The following is a 16238-nucleotide window of genomic DNA, read 5'->3' on the forward strand; positions in this document are numbered from 1 at the left end:
GACAAATTTTTATACAATAAATGCTGTTTTTATTTACTGGAATTCATTGCAATAAAATTCATACAAGATTAAACGTAGTTGGTTTCGTTTTATAATTATTTGTATGTTTTTTATTTAATATAATATTATTATGTACACAAATACAATAATTAATAATCATCATTAAAAAAAATAAGTATATTCAAGTCGGATTCCATGACCAGACATTCAGTTGCCTTTTTTTTTAAATTAAAAAAGAAAATGTATAATTAATATTGATTAGAAAATATATATTATATTCTGGAGACTGAATAAAATATTTCAAAGTTGTATTAATTCTTTTAATTCAGTAATACGTGTTTTAATTTCTGGTTGTTGATCTTTTTCTAACTCTGGCAAACATTTTAATACCATTTTTGATACAGATTCCATTTCGGTATTCGCATTTATTGCTAAAATAAAAATATATTTGAGTAAAAAGACTTTCATTTAAAAAAATATATGTATATTTAACTTACCTTTAAGTCGTTTACTGAGGCAAATTAACACATTCAATGATTCCCTCCTTAATCTTAAATGTTTTGAAATATCTGAAAGCAAAAACAAAAAACAAGTTACGATTTTTTGACAACTTTTAAACACCTTGTACCCAAATACAAACCTAATGTAATATTCATGGCTTTTAAAATATGATTTAATATTTGATTTAATACATCACGATCTTTTATTGCATCTTTTGGTGCATCCGTGTTCTGTTGTAATAAAGTTAACTTTTCCACATACTTTTGTAGTGCTAACACAATACTAACTTGAACATTACGTACAGTTGTAGGTAAACACGCAACACAATGTTCAACAAATTGAATACGATATTTAATTTGTGTTTTTTCATTGATAGGCCATGCTTTACCCAAAGTTTCATAAATTGTTGCCTTTAATTTTAAGATATTTTCACGTTTTGTTGATTTTTCATCAATGGAGGATGCTGACCTATCATCATCATCGGCGTCTTCATTTAATATATTTGTTACATCCTGTATACAAAAATTAATCAATTTATCTACGTCTCTTGGTGTATTCGTTTACTTATAATATCTCTTTTGTTCTAATATTAATCTAAGAAATGAAGCCGGATGAAAGCTAAAAGGTTGCAATTCTATGGAACAATATTGTTTCGTGCAAATGCAACCTTAATGCTTCATTTCCTACAGTATACACAGAAGCAAGCTTCTTCATAACTTTTGAACTCGACAGAAAAAACTTTGAATAGCGTTGCCTAAGGTAAATGACATTCTCAAAAATTTAAATAGATTATAAGAAGTGATAATGATAATTTTCATGACAATATGATTCTACTTGGAAAATTGATAATGCGTTCTTTGTAAATCTAGTTTTGAAAAGATCTCCTGAAGAATTTAACATTGAAATCATGCAAATAAGAATCATCAGATTTACTGCTTGAGCGTAAAAGTGAAGAAATTCAGACATTTGAAATTCGAAGGCCTGTTTAAATTAATGTATTCACGAAAATGAATTGGTGATGTAAAAAATTTTGGATTACGAATTCGTGGCAATATGATATCGAATATTATGCTTAAATCGGATAAAAATTTATTGGATTTAAATAAATAAATAAAACTTCCAAGTATAATTATACAATAATCAAATTATTTCGAAGTAAAATTAATGGGTCGAAATTAAAGTAACATACCTTTGCTAGCGCATTTTGAACAATATTGTACAAATCATCAAATCGATCCACGTCTAAAGATTCTAAAATATCCCCACACGCTTCCAAGCACAATCGTTTATAAACAATTTCCTCCTTATTACATTCTTTCATTATGGCATTAACTAATGCTTCCACATTAATTTGCGGATCCGTTTTAATATCCCTTTAAAATAAAAACAATAGCATGTAACGAATAATGTATTTATCAAAAATTGTTCAACATAACTTACTTGCAATTTTTACAAATACTAGCTAAAGCTTGGACTAGTTTTTCTTTGCCATTCCATGTTCGTCCACTTAAACCAGAAATTAACATATTTATTAATAAATTACGATATTGAATGTCCATTGTACCACCTAATTTATTAGCCACAGTGGCTATAGAATTTGCTGCCTAAAAAAAAAATTTAAAAATAAGATTTTTTGTATCGTTCATATGCCAAAACGTTCGATAGCGAACTTAGAGGCGGATCGCTGTTGGATTAATTAAATTATTTAAAAAATACTGGCACGAAGACCATAAAGAAAAAGGATTGACCGTTTTAGTGACGTACGTTAGAAAAATTAAAGAGATCATTTTGTTTAATTTTCTGATTAGTCTTAAATATCGCTTCTGGGTCCCTATAAAATTACCTGTGCTTTAATGTTCCAATTGGATGATTCTAACGACTTCTCTAAAATTTGTGTAATTTCTTTTAAGTTTTGTCGTATACCAGTCTCCGTTCCTGGACTATTATCTGACCATATTTCATTCCATAATTCAACTGAATCCTTTGTATCTGAAATAAAAATTCATAATTCAAAAAAACAGTCTTTAAAAACATTAAATTTAAAGTAAAATGCATTTTTGAAAATATTTACTTACCTTCAGTCTTTTCAGCATGCATGGCAAAAAATACTAAGGGTAAAATTAAATTTGAATACGATTTTAAAATTTCTTGATTTTGTTGACCAATTGCACTTACGGTATGTGCAATTACGCTACGAACTTTGTCATCTGTAAACAAACATTAAAGTTATATCGTATTCCATGAAAAAAACGGTATAAAATTTTACCTTCTATAGTAAAATACCAATTTTGTAATTTAGCAAATAACTTTTCAATACTGGAATCTTTTGCTGTTGCCACTAGATGCCCAATTGCAATTGCATTATGTTTACGTACAGCAGAATTACGATCGGTTAAACCATTCATTAAAATTGATAAAAATCGACCCGTGTATGGTGTAATATCTTTACCTAATTGTACAGTTAATAAAATAATAAAATGTGCGCATGCAACTTTTATCCCTAAACCCACAGAGTTTTTCATAATGTCAGTTACTTTTGGTACTAAATCATCCATTAGACTTACATCAACGTATTGTAAACACTGGAAATAAAAAATTTAATTTAATTTACTTGGGGAAAATAAAACTAAAATGTTACTTAAAGGTTCATCATATTTTAAAGGACTTCCCACGATAGGAAAATCAACTTCTGTGAAATTTTTTCAAACCGCCTCCAAAATGTTTTTTGGATCGTTTTGATCAAAAGCTCTCACGGCCACAAAATTTCTTAACTAGAAGTCGTTTGCTATAAATTATAAATAATACCTACCTTTGTTAAAGTATCCATTGTATAATGCGATTTAACTGCGCTAGCACGTGCTGAATCGATAGCATCTTGTACCTGAGAACGCCCACTATAAATATTACTCAAATGTGTTAAGTTAACATTCTGTAATTCACCAGTCGCTTCCAATAATGCTGGTATTAAATTCGATAAAAACGGTTTTAATGATGGGCCAGCGGTTCCAATTAATTTAGAAACTGTCAATAAACTACCAAAAGAAATTTCATTAAATTTTCATGTTTTGATCTCTTCAAAACTTACCTAATACTTCGAACTTCAGCCACGGTATGCGTAATTCCAGTTTGTAACAAAACTGGCAACATTTGGTTCATTAATTCCGTTCCATTTTTCCCTTGCTCTACATCACATCCAGCCACACATAGCTAAAAATCAAGCATTCAATTTGGTTTGAAATTTTTGAAAAAAAATAATAAAAATTTTACCTTGGATAAACTTTTCACTGTTGAATTTGCAGCATTTCTAGTACCTTCATGGTAATCGTCCATAACACGAAATAGTTGTGTCCACAATTGTGCAATCGAGGCCGTATAATCGTGAATTGAACGATGTGCGCTACCACGTAGAAAGTCTTGTAACGCAACACAGCAAGATAAGCGTACACGCCATTGGGCTGATGTTAAATTTTGGATTAAGTCCTCTAGAATTTCTTTATGATACGCATCAATCTGTTAAGAACAGAGAAAAAGTTTGTTCAACATGTTTTTGGTAAATTTCTTCCTAAAAGTTCAATTGTACTTACAGCCTTTTGTTTATCAGGCACTAATTCATTCCAAATACGTTGCATTGATGCTTGTAGATTTGGCGTTGGATCATATTGATAACGATACAATCGTGGTATAATTTTTGGTAAATGTGGTTTAATTTGTTCACCAGCTTTTGCGGCTATTGTTGAAAATCCAAATGCAGCACCTTTTTTTGAATTCCATATAGCATTATGATTAGCTAGATTCATAAATTTAAATATTAAATCTGGTTTATTTAGATCCGAAGCTAATGAGCAAATTTCCTTGTATGTTGTTAAACTTCCTCTGCAAAATAAAAAACCAGGTAGTTTAGTTACTGTTATAAAATTTCTACTCAATGACGTAACAACAGTAGGGTAGTAAAACAAGATAAAAAAGAAAGATTTTAGTCTCCAGAAGTTTTGAGGAATTAAAATTAATCTCTTTTGTATATAAAACCAATAACTAAACAAGTGAAAACAAACAATTGACTGAGTTAATTGTTGAAATACCATGCATAGTCAGTGTTGATTTCTTTATCACATTACACGTACAAACCTGTGACACATACATAACTGATAATCAAGTATTCGCTTCGTGTGTGAGTTTCGTTTCCATGACAACGATACACTACTTTAATTATAGAATTGTATGGATGCATATATAATTGTGTGGATTGCATTGAAAACTTACATTTAAAATTTAATATTCTTGTTTCACAAATTTAAATAAATAATTATGATAATTTACATTTGAAAAATAATATTTGTACAATTTGATTTCTTATTTTCACAATTTTTAATGCATTAAGTTTAATTAATTAGTGTTTTTCAATCATTTTAATTTGACAGTTTCTATATCATTAACATGTAAAGAATTGCAAATTAGTCATAACAGCCCCCTTTATCTCAAAAATTTTTCACTTAAAGCGCTGGCATCGATTTTATTATCCCTACCATGACTACGCACACAACGAATAGTACATGTTATAAAATTTCCGCCTAATTGGCGCCCTCACGGGTAAACAGTGATGTTTACGAAAAAATTTTTCAAACAAAAGTTGTTTAATTTTTGATAAGGAACATTTTTTACATTTAAACTTTTGTTCTATCTCTAACGGTTTACAAGATGGGTCCTACGGACCCAAGACCCAATTGACCTATGATGCTCATTTACGAACATGACCTCACTTTTTACGTCCTGAGTACGCTGTAAAAATTTCAGCTCGATATCTTTTTTCGTTTTCAGTTATCGTGTCCACAGACGGACGGACGGACAACCGGAAATGGACTAATTAGGTGATTTTATGAACACCTATGACAAAATTTTTTTCCTAGCATCATTATTTTTAAGCGTTACAAACTTGGGACTAAACTTAATATACTATGTATATTTCATATATACATGGTATAAAAGCGTTGTTATACCATTGTTTTCGCAGAAGCATGTGTTACGTACCCTGTTGGAGATTTTCCTAATTGACCTTCTTCAAAGAGTTTTGTGTCGTCGGTCACTTTCTGTACAGTGCGTCTACCTGAATTCAATTGATCCAACAAACCGTCCAACATTTCAGCTCGTAAATTTTCATCACAACTTTCATACACAAGACCTAAACCTTTGGATGCAATATCTTGGACGATATCTACAAAACAAAAAAAGTAAGTTTAAATTAAACAAATACCAAGGCTTAATTCACAGACAAATACAAAATATCTCAGCTGACCGTGCTAATGTAAATAGTCCGTTAAAAGAGACCTTTTCAGCGACAGTGAAAATATTTCGTCTTAATCTGTGCACTGTTTAAAACGTAATACTTACCACTACTTTCCCCAAGTAAATCTTTAAAAGCATTCTGTAAAGATTGAAGGCGCTTTTTAATTGCTTCACGATTTGAGCAATGTTTTAGAAGTGCAAGTAACCAAACACAAGAGGCCTAAAATACAAAATTTTTTAAATATTGTGTTTCTAAAAACTGGCTTTTTGGCACATTTTATAAATTTTTAGAGCTATGGCAAAGCCAATTATCTTTCGCTGGATTGAACTAATAATGACAAAATCTTGAGAACTTGGACGCAGTAATGAGCTCAAATATCAGTAAAATAAATGTAATATGGTTTAAAGGCTTAAAATATACCTGTCTTGAATTTGGGTGAGTTTTGGTAACCATTTCCAATAATTGATCCAATAACCAATTCAAATCCTCATCAGATGGTGATTCCATCATCGAATCACTTGGTGTATACTCTGATGGTAATACAGTCCAACGATCACGTGCCTCATTCGACCAAATCGATTGAACACACATAACCAAAGATTCACCCACTGAAAAATGTACTTCAATATCTTTAGTTTCCTTGGCTGTATTTATTAATCCAGTTATAACTTCCCGAGAATGTGGGAATATTTCACCCACACATATTAATCCTAAGGTGTTTGCAGCCTTTTCCCGGATTTTTGATTGGAACTTAGTGCTATTCATTACTTCTAATAATTTATTTACTAGAGATAATTTAGTGTTTTTGTCAGCACCTTCTTCGGAAGTTTTAGCGTTATTTAATGGTAAACTATAACAACGTCCAAGTAAACCAATTCCGGCACATGCTGCCATAACCAACATTGGATTTGCATTGTCCAAAAATGATACTGAAAATAAATTAAGCAAAAGTTTTAATTTCGGGTATTCAAAATTAGTGTAATGCTTTAACTTATTTTGCATTAGCTAAATAATTCGATCAGAGTTAGAATTTGCGAGATTTTTAACTCAAATATTTGAATACAATATACGATAGTTTTGTTGTTGACCTAGTTTTAGTTTAAAAATGCGATTTTTTTTTATAATGCTTCTATCTCGAAAATATGATACCCAATTATTTTTACAATAATCGTTAATTTCGACAATATCAAATTTTCATCAAAATTAGGTTTTATTTTCTTTCAATTACTTGTATCTCAAAAAAGTGAATTTTAGGAAAAAATGTCACGGAATAAAAAAAAATGCTTAAGAGTGCGCACCAAAAACTAAAAAACTTTCAACTTCTAATTCGTTGCCATTTTGTCAGAAAATGAAGAAATTCTTCGCTTAACAAATAGCGATATTTAAAGATAGAAAAAGACCGCTAACAATTTTCCATTTCCATGTTCCATGTTCCAGTGGATCCTGTATTTTCAGCATTTATTAGACTCGTATTTGAATTCGATCGATTCATTTGATTACTCGATTTTCCATAGGACTAATAAAGTATATAATTTGTACTCACTTAATAATTGTACAGTACTTTTATACGGTTCCCAATTTTGATTCACATCATGCAACTCATTAGCAAACTTCTTGATACTAATACGTCGTTCCAAACAATTCGCTAATGCTAATAATGATCCATGTTGATTCTCCAAATTTTTATTATTCTTTGTTGCATTTAATAATTCAGTGATAGTTTTATCAAAATCATTATTATTTAACGCGTACGCAGTTAATATACCATATAAAATCGATGCATGTTCACGAATTTCTTCTTTTGTAGAACTTAGAAATCCTTTACACCATGTCAATTTATCTACATTATCTTTACATAATATATCAGGGATACAGCCAACAACTTCCAGAAAACAACTGATTGGAATGACTCCTAAAAATTTTTTACAAATTATTTATACCAAACTTGTGAATGAACAAATTTTGGGTGAAATATGTTATTAGGAATCGTGTTTTTTTGGGTTCTAATGACCCTTACTTTTGATTTCTGTTACAATCGATACGATTTTAGTTGCACTCAGGTTTTTTGTGAGTTAATCCCGAGAAATATAAAATAAGATTCCCCTGATTTCTCTAATGTTTCTCGGCCAATCGTATTCTTTTATAAATTACGATTTTTAGCCATTCTGTGTCTTAACATTTTCAAGTTTAAAATAAAATTACTTACCAGGATAAGCACTCATAAAATCTTGAATTAAATTTAAATATTGTTTCAATGGATGCGTATCATCAAACTTCTTGTTACTAGTGCATAACGATCGTAAATATTTTCCCAAGAGTGGTGTAGTTTCATTCGGATGTGGTGAAATACCCCCCTTATTGATTAAATCAGCTCCTTGTGCCAAACACAAACGTAAATATGCTAAAATCTCCGTATATACAACTGGTGCAAACGGTAATACAATATTTCCTTGCTCAAAGCGACGTTCATCTGATTTCCGGGCTTTTGCCTCTTTGGAAACAAAAGCGCACATGGGAATGAATTCTGGTAATTTTATATTTTTAGATAGACTTGTACTTTCTGTACTATATTTACGTGTGGTCCCATACAATGCTTTTAAAGCTTCCATAAACACTTCATCTTTACTATCGCCAGTAGATAAAAGTAACAAATATCGAGAGCCAACATGATTTTCAGGAAATGCAGTAGCTACGTATCGAACAGCAACAAATCGGACAATTGGTTCGTTTGAACGTAGACAGTATGATATTAGACCAATTAAACGTAGTTCAATAGATGTTGTTTTTGATTTATCGGGATCTTGAATCATTTTTTCACAATTTCTTAAATCTATGATTTCATTGGAATATTCTGGTTCGCTTATGGTGTAACAATGTGCTATGTTTAATAGAGCTTCTCGAATTGATAAACGTAAATCGGGAGTTGCCTGCAAATTTTAAAAATAATTTATTAAATAAAAATTTTCAGTATACCATTTTTATAGAATGTTCTTCTAGAGCTATTCCGACATTTCAAATAATACAGAAATTGAAAAAACCGCACTTGTAGCTTAAAAATCTAGACCTAAATATATTTCATTGGTGGCAAGTACCTTAACCACTTGCCCAAATATTTTGAATAGTCACTTGTGCAATTATTTTCATTTCGACATTTTAATAAAGCTACTAACTACATTAAAATTCCTATACTCACTATCGAATTCGAGTTTCATTTATTATTATGGTTTGAAAAATGAAAATATACTTACAGTTATCAATTTATTAAGAAAATTTTCCAATGAACTGATATCCTTTTGGAATAAAATTGGAAAACGTCGACCCATCTGTCCCATTAACACATAAATTTGTCCATGATGTTGCACATCTCCCTCATTCAAGAACTTTTGCAAACCAGCCAATAAAACAAATGTGACTCGTGCCAATTTCGCCGCATCTACTCTGTAAATCAAATTTTATAGCTTATACAGCGCTTTTGATTTTCATAAAAAAACTTACTCTCGGATAAGATTCGATGCAAAATTTAGCGCAAGAGTTTTTAGCCGTGGATTGGTATTTGTTCCATACAAAGAATCAAATATTATTTGGATACTTGGTGGGATTATAAAACCATCGGCTGTTACACGGCACAAATAATGAAGTAATTTCAAGCGTATTCGGGTGCTAGCTGGTGATTTTTTCATTTCTGGTTTGATTGTCGTATTATTACTGGGCTGTGAACCCAAAAACAACATGTATAGGGGTGTCGTTAAGGCTGTTGAACCCCAATCTAAAACTCTGAAACAAAAGTATTCCATTTTTTTTTTTGGTTATGTAAAAATGTTTCGCGAACAAAACGAATCAAATTGTTCAAATAAAAATCGACCCTTGAAAGTTAATTTAACTTTAATAGACATGCAACTCACCCTACAATTTTCTTTAATTCCAAATCTGCACTATTTGCAACGCTAAATCGCGTATCAGCCGCTGCTACTATTAAGTGAATTAAAATATCCGTTTCAGGAAACACTCCGTATGATATAAATTTTACAATTCCTTGTTTTATCTACAAAATTCAAAGATTTGTAAGTTATATTTTCGAAATTTTGACAATCTTTATACATACCAGTTCTAATTCTTCAGGTTTCAAACTATTATCGGTTGTCACACGTTTATACGAATATTCACACATTCCAGGCGGTATTGGAAATTTCACCTCTGATGAAGGTGATTTTTGAGCATCGGGTGACGTGGCACTAAAGTGAGAAAAAATAATTCTTAAGTGAGTAATTTGCAAAAACATGGGAAAATATAATAACTGTAAATAGAGCTTACCCGTACGGTAATAAAAGCATATCCAACATTAAACCGCATAAATGCTTTGAAACATGAGGTTTCTCATTTAATCCAAATAATGAGTTACGTTTGGCTGGATCAGCCGGTATTTGGACATGGCCCAATAATGGTATTATCATCAATAACAAACTATCTTGATGTGATTGTGGCTTCCCTTCCAAAGAATTTAACATTGTTGGTACTAGTTCTGTTTGTTTTTCAAAACTTAATCGTGGAAAACCAAGTTTTAAATAAATGATGGTGAAATTCTGCAAAAACGACAAAAATTTATTAATTGGTAAAAAAGGATTTATCTTGCGATAAATTTTGAAGATGAATTATGTTAATAATTGGCGAATGGCAACGAAGGCAGTAAAAATTTTCGAAATCTAGCTTAGTTTTCAAGATATTACAATCTAAAAATCAAAATTTGAAATAAAAGCAAGAAACGCACTATACAGACAATACAAATCTGTAAAATACCGAACCGATTACACCCCTAAAACTGCCATTTAATTGATATTTTGATACAAAAATTACTTTTTATAAAGGTGTACGTTAGAAATGTATAAGAATTCTTCAAAAATGATACCCCAAACAAGGATCGCACTATTTAGACCAGCTCAAACACTTTCATCTCACAAAAAATAAATATTTTGAATCTTAATCATCTCTTTATTTAACAATTATGCCTTGTTCAGAAAGACAATGATCTCAGAATTCAAGAAATTCAAATTCTATTTGTTTATAACTCTTCTTTAAACGGAATGGTAAGGAACTTAAACAGGTTCATATATGAGGCGAAGAACTCTGAACCATAACTAATACTACAGCAGGAGTCTTAATAATCCGAAACTTGGGCACTGATACCTACGCCTCTGAAAGTACAAACATTTAAAAATGCGATTTTTTGTTTACTGTCCCAGTAATTCGAACAAATTCAGCAAACCGAAACCCCTTGTTATCCCATGTATATGAAATATACCAAGGTATTCTAAGTTTAGTCCCAATTTTGTAACGTTTAAAAATATTAAAATCACCTAAATAGTCTATTTTCGGTTGTCTGTCTGTCTATCTGTCGTCTGTCCGTCTGTCATCACGATAACTAAAAAACGAAAAGAGATATCAAGCTGAAATTTTTATAGCGTGCTGAGGACGTAAAAAGTGAGGTCAAGTTCGTAAAAAATGGTCCTTATAAAAAAATAAATAACTTTTGTTTGAAACATTTCTTCGTAAACATCACTGTTTACCCGTGAGAGCGCAAATTATTATATGGGCATATCAGTTATGTATGTGTGGCATGTATGTATGTGTAATGTGACAGAATAATCAACACTGTCTATACATAGTATTTCAACAATTAAGTTTGTTTTCACTTGTTTTTTATTCAGTTCATATTATTAAGACTCTATCTATACTAATAAATCATATTTTGAGATCGCTTTCTTTATGAAAAGAATTAAAAAAAAACATTTTTACCGTAACAAATGAACTAGCTGCTGGATCTTGATATTGTACTAATAAAGCTTCCACAGGAAGTTGTACAGTAGGTCGACTTTTAATACGTTTGTTGATATGAACAAGAAGTTCCATTACTTTTTTCCGAACACCTTCCTGTGTTGAGGATAATTTAAGTAAAACTGGTGGTAAAAATTTTGAAACTGCATTCTGTAATTGTTCATCAGTTTCTGCTGAACCAATTCGCAGAAATACTCGTTCTAATAACACTGTAAAAAAGAAATTACGAAATGAATGATTTCATTATCCTCATGATTAGAACTTTTTCAGATGACAAATTTTTGAACAGTAATTTTATGCACAAATAATACAAAAACTTTCATAAGAAAATTGGATGTCGAAAAAAAAGGTATACAAAAAAAAATTAGGTTGTTAAAAAAACTTTTATTGAGCAATTTAAGAACGGAAACTGAAGAATTTTTAAGTATGAAAATTAATTAAATTTAATTCTGAATAAAGAACTACATTCCCATGTTTAGAAAACTTCTAATATAATTTCTGAAAAATCTTTCAACGTAAGTGGATAAAAGTCTGTGTTCACATTTCAATAATTTAAAAAAATATCAAAGCAAAATAAAAATTTTCAAAAATAACATGAATTAATACAAATATTTTGAATAAATTTTATATTCTTACAGAGTTCATCAGCTGCTACGGCCATTATTAACCTACACTTTTGATTAATCGCTTGTCATTCAGCTACGAGCTTTCAATTGAATATGCAAAATACCTTTATAAAAATTACACAAAAACTGTAAATTCAAATAACTTAAGACTTCCAAGAATATAGAAAAATTCTTGAACTTATTAAAATTAAAAGAAAAATTTAATCAAAATAATTTTAATGTAAAGAAATTTTATTAAATTAATTTTTGAAAGAGAGACATAACATAGTTCAGGCTTAATTAATTTGGTAAATCACAGATTGAATAAATAGATTTATTTGAAATTTTTATAAAATTCGATGTTGAAATTATTCTGAGTGCGACTTGAGTGCAACTGAATGGAAACGACACTTATTAGTTTAAAGTTGCATGTCGTTAGAACAAAGTTGAATGAATCTCTAGATTTTTTTCTTGGTTCGATGAAAACTATTTTTTTTTTTTACAATACTCTAAATTATTAATTCTATATTCGAAAAAACTTTCAAATTTGGCATTAATACCCCGAAAGTTATTGAAAATTCTAATGAGAGAGTGTCTGTTCCAGTTGCATCGTTATGTGGTCTATGGTTTCTCTACTTTCAGTGGTTTTACAACTATCACTTTGACATATTAGGTTATGTTAATGACACTTCAGTTGAAAATATAGAAAACGTAAGTTTATAAAAATTGTATATCAAAACTTCAGTCTAATTTAATAAATTCTAGTTTTGTAGAATCATGTCGATGCGTCCAGATGATCATCGTCGAAAATGGGATCGTGAAGAGTATGAACGTTTAGCTGCTGAACGTCTCAAAGAAGAAGAAGGAGGCGATGAAGATGATGATGATGAATTAGATAAAAAAGAGGCACCTGTTAAACGGGAACTTTTAAAACAGCGTGATTATAAAGTTGATTTGGATTCAAAGTTAGGAAAAAGTTTTGTTATTAATAAGAATACACCAACTTCACAATCAGGTGGTTATTATTGCAATGTATGCGATTGTGTTGTTAAAGATTCCATAAATTTTTTGGACCATATTAATGGCAAAAAGCATCAACGGAACTTGGGCATGTCTATGCGAGTAGAACGTAGTACTTTGGATCAGGTAAATTTTTCAGTGAAAACCAGTGTTAACCACTGCAATAAATTAAAACTTTGCATATTTTCTTACAGGTAAAACAGAGATTTCAGCAAAATAAAAAGAAAATGGAGGAAAAGCAAAAAGAATACAGTATGTCGTCCAGATTACGTGAATTAGCAGAAGAGGAAGAACGAATAAAAGAATACAGAAAAGAAAAACGTAAGGAACGGAAACGCAAAGCTGTAGAAGATTTGGACGATACGGATGATAAAAATGACGATATATCTGCTATAATGGGATTTTCTGGATTTGGAACTTCGAAAAAATAATGTAATTTATTTATTTACTCGAATTTAAAGTGTAAAAGACTTAAAGGAGGAATTTTATTCTTCGAAGAAGGGAGGGGAGGTTTTAGTAAAGTCCTTTCTAAAGCCACACTTTGTTTATTAAAACAGGATTTACATTTAGTTATAAACTTTTTTCTATTTAAAATTTTTACTATTTTGTAACTTTATATCGTCCAAAAACGTTTTATTTTTTGTGGAGGGATGATACATTTATTTTAAATCTCTAAATTGACACTAAAGTTCACAGATATAATAAAGTTTATCGTGGAAGACACTGTAGTCTGTAAAATGAAAATCACTTCTACTTATTATGTAAGGCATTATGTGTCCACAGACCTGTAACATATATAGACTGCTAACGCAATATACATTATGCTACACCGTAACCGTTAGGTATTGACTAGAGAACAATTCGCAGTAGTTAATTACAGTAATTAACAGCTGTGCATTCATTGTGAATTTAAAACAAAATACAAGTTTCTGTGATTACTAATACGACTTTACCAATTGTATGTAATTGTCAGTCTATATTTAGTATAAGTCTGTACACTCGCCTGCCATTAGATAGAGCATCTTTATCGGGAGCTGCATTACAGTCGGACACAAAATTTATTTTACAGCGTTGAAGATGATACCTCTTATATTTTTCATTCTTAATTTTATGTACTAGTAAAAGCATTTGCCTAGAACAACGGCGAAATTTTTAACTAAATAAATTGCAATAAATTTTGATACCAATATGATAGGATACCTTAAGCGTGTTCGACAGCAGATGCTTACTTTCAGGTGCCTTCTGCTCTGTAAGTAGAAGAATTTTTCGATTATGTGTAACTATGAGAAAAGTTTCTCAAATAAAAAATGAAAATTTTTTGTATTTAACTCAGGAAGTTTATTACGGATAAAATTGTAAATGTCATTTAACATATAAATAGATTTTGAATCTTCAATTGTTTTGATTGTTTTATTTCTATCGTAAAAATTACAGGAATAAAGATGAAAGGAATCCTCCTAGTATAAGAGGGAGATTTATTTGATTCTGAAATAACAAGAAATTACTTCACGAGAAAATCTTTAAAGAAGGTAGCCATAGATATTTATCCTACAAATTAGATGACTATATTCCCTTGAGGTTTCTATTTTATCGTCGGCAATCTGGTGGCGAAATAGAAGATTAATCAGGCTGCCTGCTATTAAACACTAACTAATGGACTACGTATTATTCTTGGTATGTGTTTCATACTTAAAACAACACCAAAACACGGTCTTGGATTAGGAATAGTTGTAAACGGGAGTCCCAAATTTACAGGTATGAAGAAAAACGGTGAGGCACAATCAAAAAAACAATACATAGGTCATTAGTTAGCCTCTAGAGCAGTTCGATTAATAATCTATTTTACAACACTAGATTTCTCATAGTATAGTAGAAATATCTCAACGGTAAGTAGCCCACATTTTCAAAAAGCTGAAAAGCTGTTGTTACATTCTCTTTTTGAAGTTTTCAATTATCTTTGTTTGGTATAGATATCTACGCTAAATAAAAACATTCTATAAATATTTAGTTTATATTACCTGATTTGCCAAATTCCAGGCATATCGATTTATTTTAACTGCCGGATCCAGTAGACTACTGCATTTATGTTGTCCAACTGTGTTGAATACATGTAACATTACACGTTTCAGCGTGTGTGCACTGGGTACGCCACATATATTTGTTGTTTTTGCATAAAAACATGCGATTATTTGTTTAAATGTGCTAATAGATGAAACAAAGGTTGTTAAATAAATGAATGATAGAGATACTACATCGCACGCTACATCGTTTACTATTGTCATTCCATAAAATATTAAGCGGAGCTAATTTGGCAGTATAATTCAGTCAATTCGCTTAAAATTTTGAATTAGAATGAGTTGAAAATTTATTTTTTCCTATTCAAAGAAAACTTCGGTGAGGGATTCCCTTATTAATATGGTTCTGCTGGACCACAAAAATATTAGACACGATAAATAATTTCGGTTAATACTTGCAAACTGTTTCTATGTTTGGATTTTCAATCCAATCGGCAGGCCCATCACATGCAAAAAATTCTTCATGTAAGTTTCGAAGACATTTGTAAGATTTATTGAAACCTAAACTTGGAAGAAATCTTTGATAATATGAAAATAAGTTAGTTGAGTGTCTCGATGCAATAACAGTTATTCATATTTGGCTGATTTTATTAATACGTATTACCTTGCTAAAATTTTAATACAAAAAAACTGTTATTACAGCGAAACAGAACTCGGTGAAAATTTTATTGTTACTTTCTGCAATATTTCCGCCCAAACAAATCCTTTCATTAAGCACTTGGAGACCTTTTAATAATTGGATAAGCAGACTATTGTAGTTAAGCAGCGTACAACTTTGTAAATACAAATCTATCTTTTCTAATCCATTCTGTAATATGCTAACGGGAAAAATATAAAATTATTATACACTTTTTGATTACTCAGATTCTCATTTAAACGAATGTACGCGGTCGCTATGTAGAGCTGATTCGTTAGTAAATTAATTAC

At 30.4% G+C, this 16238-nt stretch overlaps 2 protein-coding genes across 3 annotated transcripts; one reads left to right on the plus strand and one right to left on the minus strand.

Annotated features, from left to right (window-relative positions):
• Positions 1 to 42: 42 nt before the first annotated feature.
• Positions 43 to 12429, minus strand: LOC123290772 (proteasome adapter and scaffold protein ECM29). The gene is made up of 24 exons (XM_044871092.1): positions 12248 to 12429; positions 11573 to 11820; positions 10094 to 10362; positions 9885 to 10014; positions 9685 to 9824; positions 9278 to 9556; positions 9031 to 9220; positions 7989 to 8709; positions 7326 to 7694; positions 6203 to 6711; positions 5887 to 6001; positions 5527 to 5710; positions 4086 to 4374; positions 3769 to 4011; positions 3587 to 3708; positions 3311 to 3533; positions 2768 to 3083; positions 2577 to 2708; positions 2345 to 2490; positions 1942 to 2105; positions 1691 to 1874; positions 641 to 1013; positions 498 to 569; positions 43 to 431 (listed from the first exon to the last, which is right to left on the minus strand). The coding sequence occupies exons 1-24, from the start codon at positions 12270 to 12272 to the stop codon at positions 301 to 303; spliced, it is 5574 nt and encodes a 1857-aa protein (XP_044727027.1). The 5' UTR covers positions 12273 to 12429; the 3' UTR covers positions 43 to 300.
• Positions 12430 to 12725: 296 nt separating this feature from the next.
• On the plus strand, positions 12726 to 14577 carry LOC123290774 (zinc finger matrin-type protein 2). 2 transcript variants are annotated; one of them, XM_044871094.1, is made up of 3 exons: positions 12726 to 12927; positions 12990 to 13362; positions 13431 to 14577. In XM_044871094.1, the coding sequence occupies exons 2-3, from the start codon at positions 12994 to 12996 to the stop codon at positions 13665 to 13667; spliced, it is 606 nt and encodes a 201-aa protein (XP_044727029.1). In that variant the 5' UTR covers positions 12726 to 12927; positions 12990 to 12993; the 3' UTR covers positions 13668 to 14577. The 2 variants fall into 2 exon arrangements, with proteins under 2 accessions (XP_044727029.1, XP_044727028.1); XM_044871093.1 differs by having other exon boundaries at positions 12728 to 12927; positions 12982 to 13362.
• The last annotated feature ends 1661 nt before the right edge of the window (positions 14578 to 16238 follow it).

This window comes from Chrysoperla carnea, chromosome 1, assembly GCF_905475395.1.
Source record: "Chrysoperla carnea chromosome 1, inChrCarn1.1, whole genome shotgun sequence".
Taxonomy (NCBI): Eukaryota; Metazoa; Arthropoda; class Insecta; order Neuroptera; family Chrysopidae; genus Chrysoperla; species Chrysoperla carnea.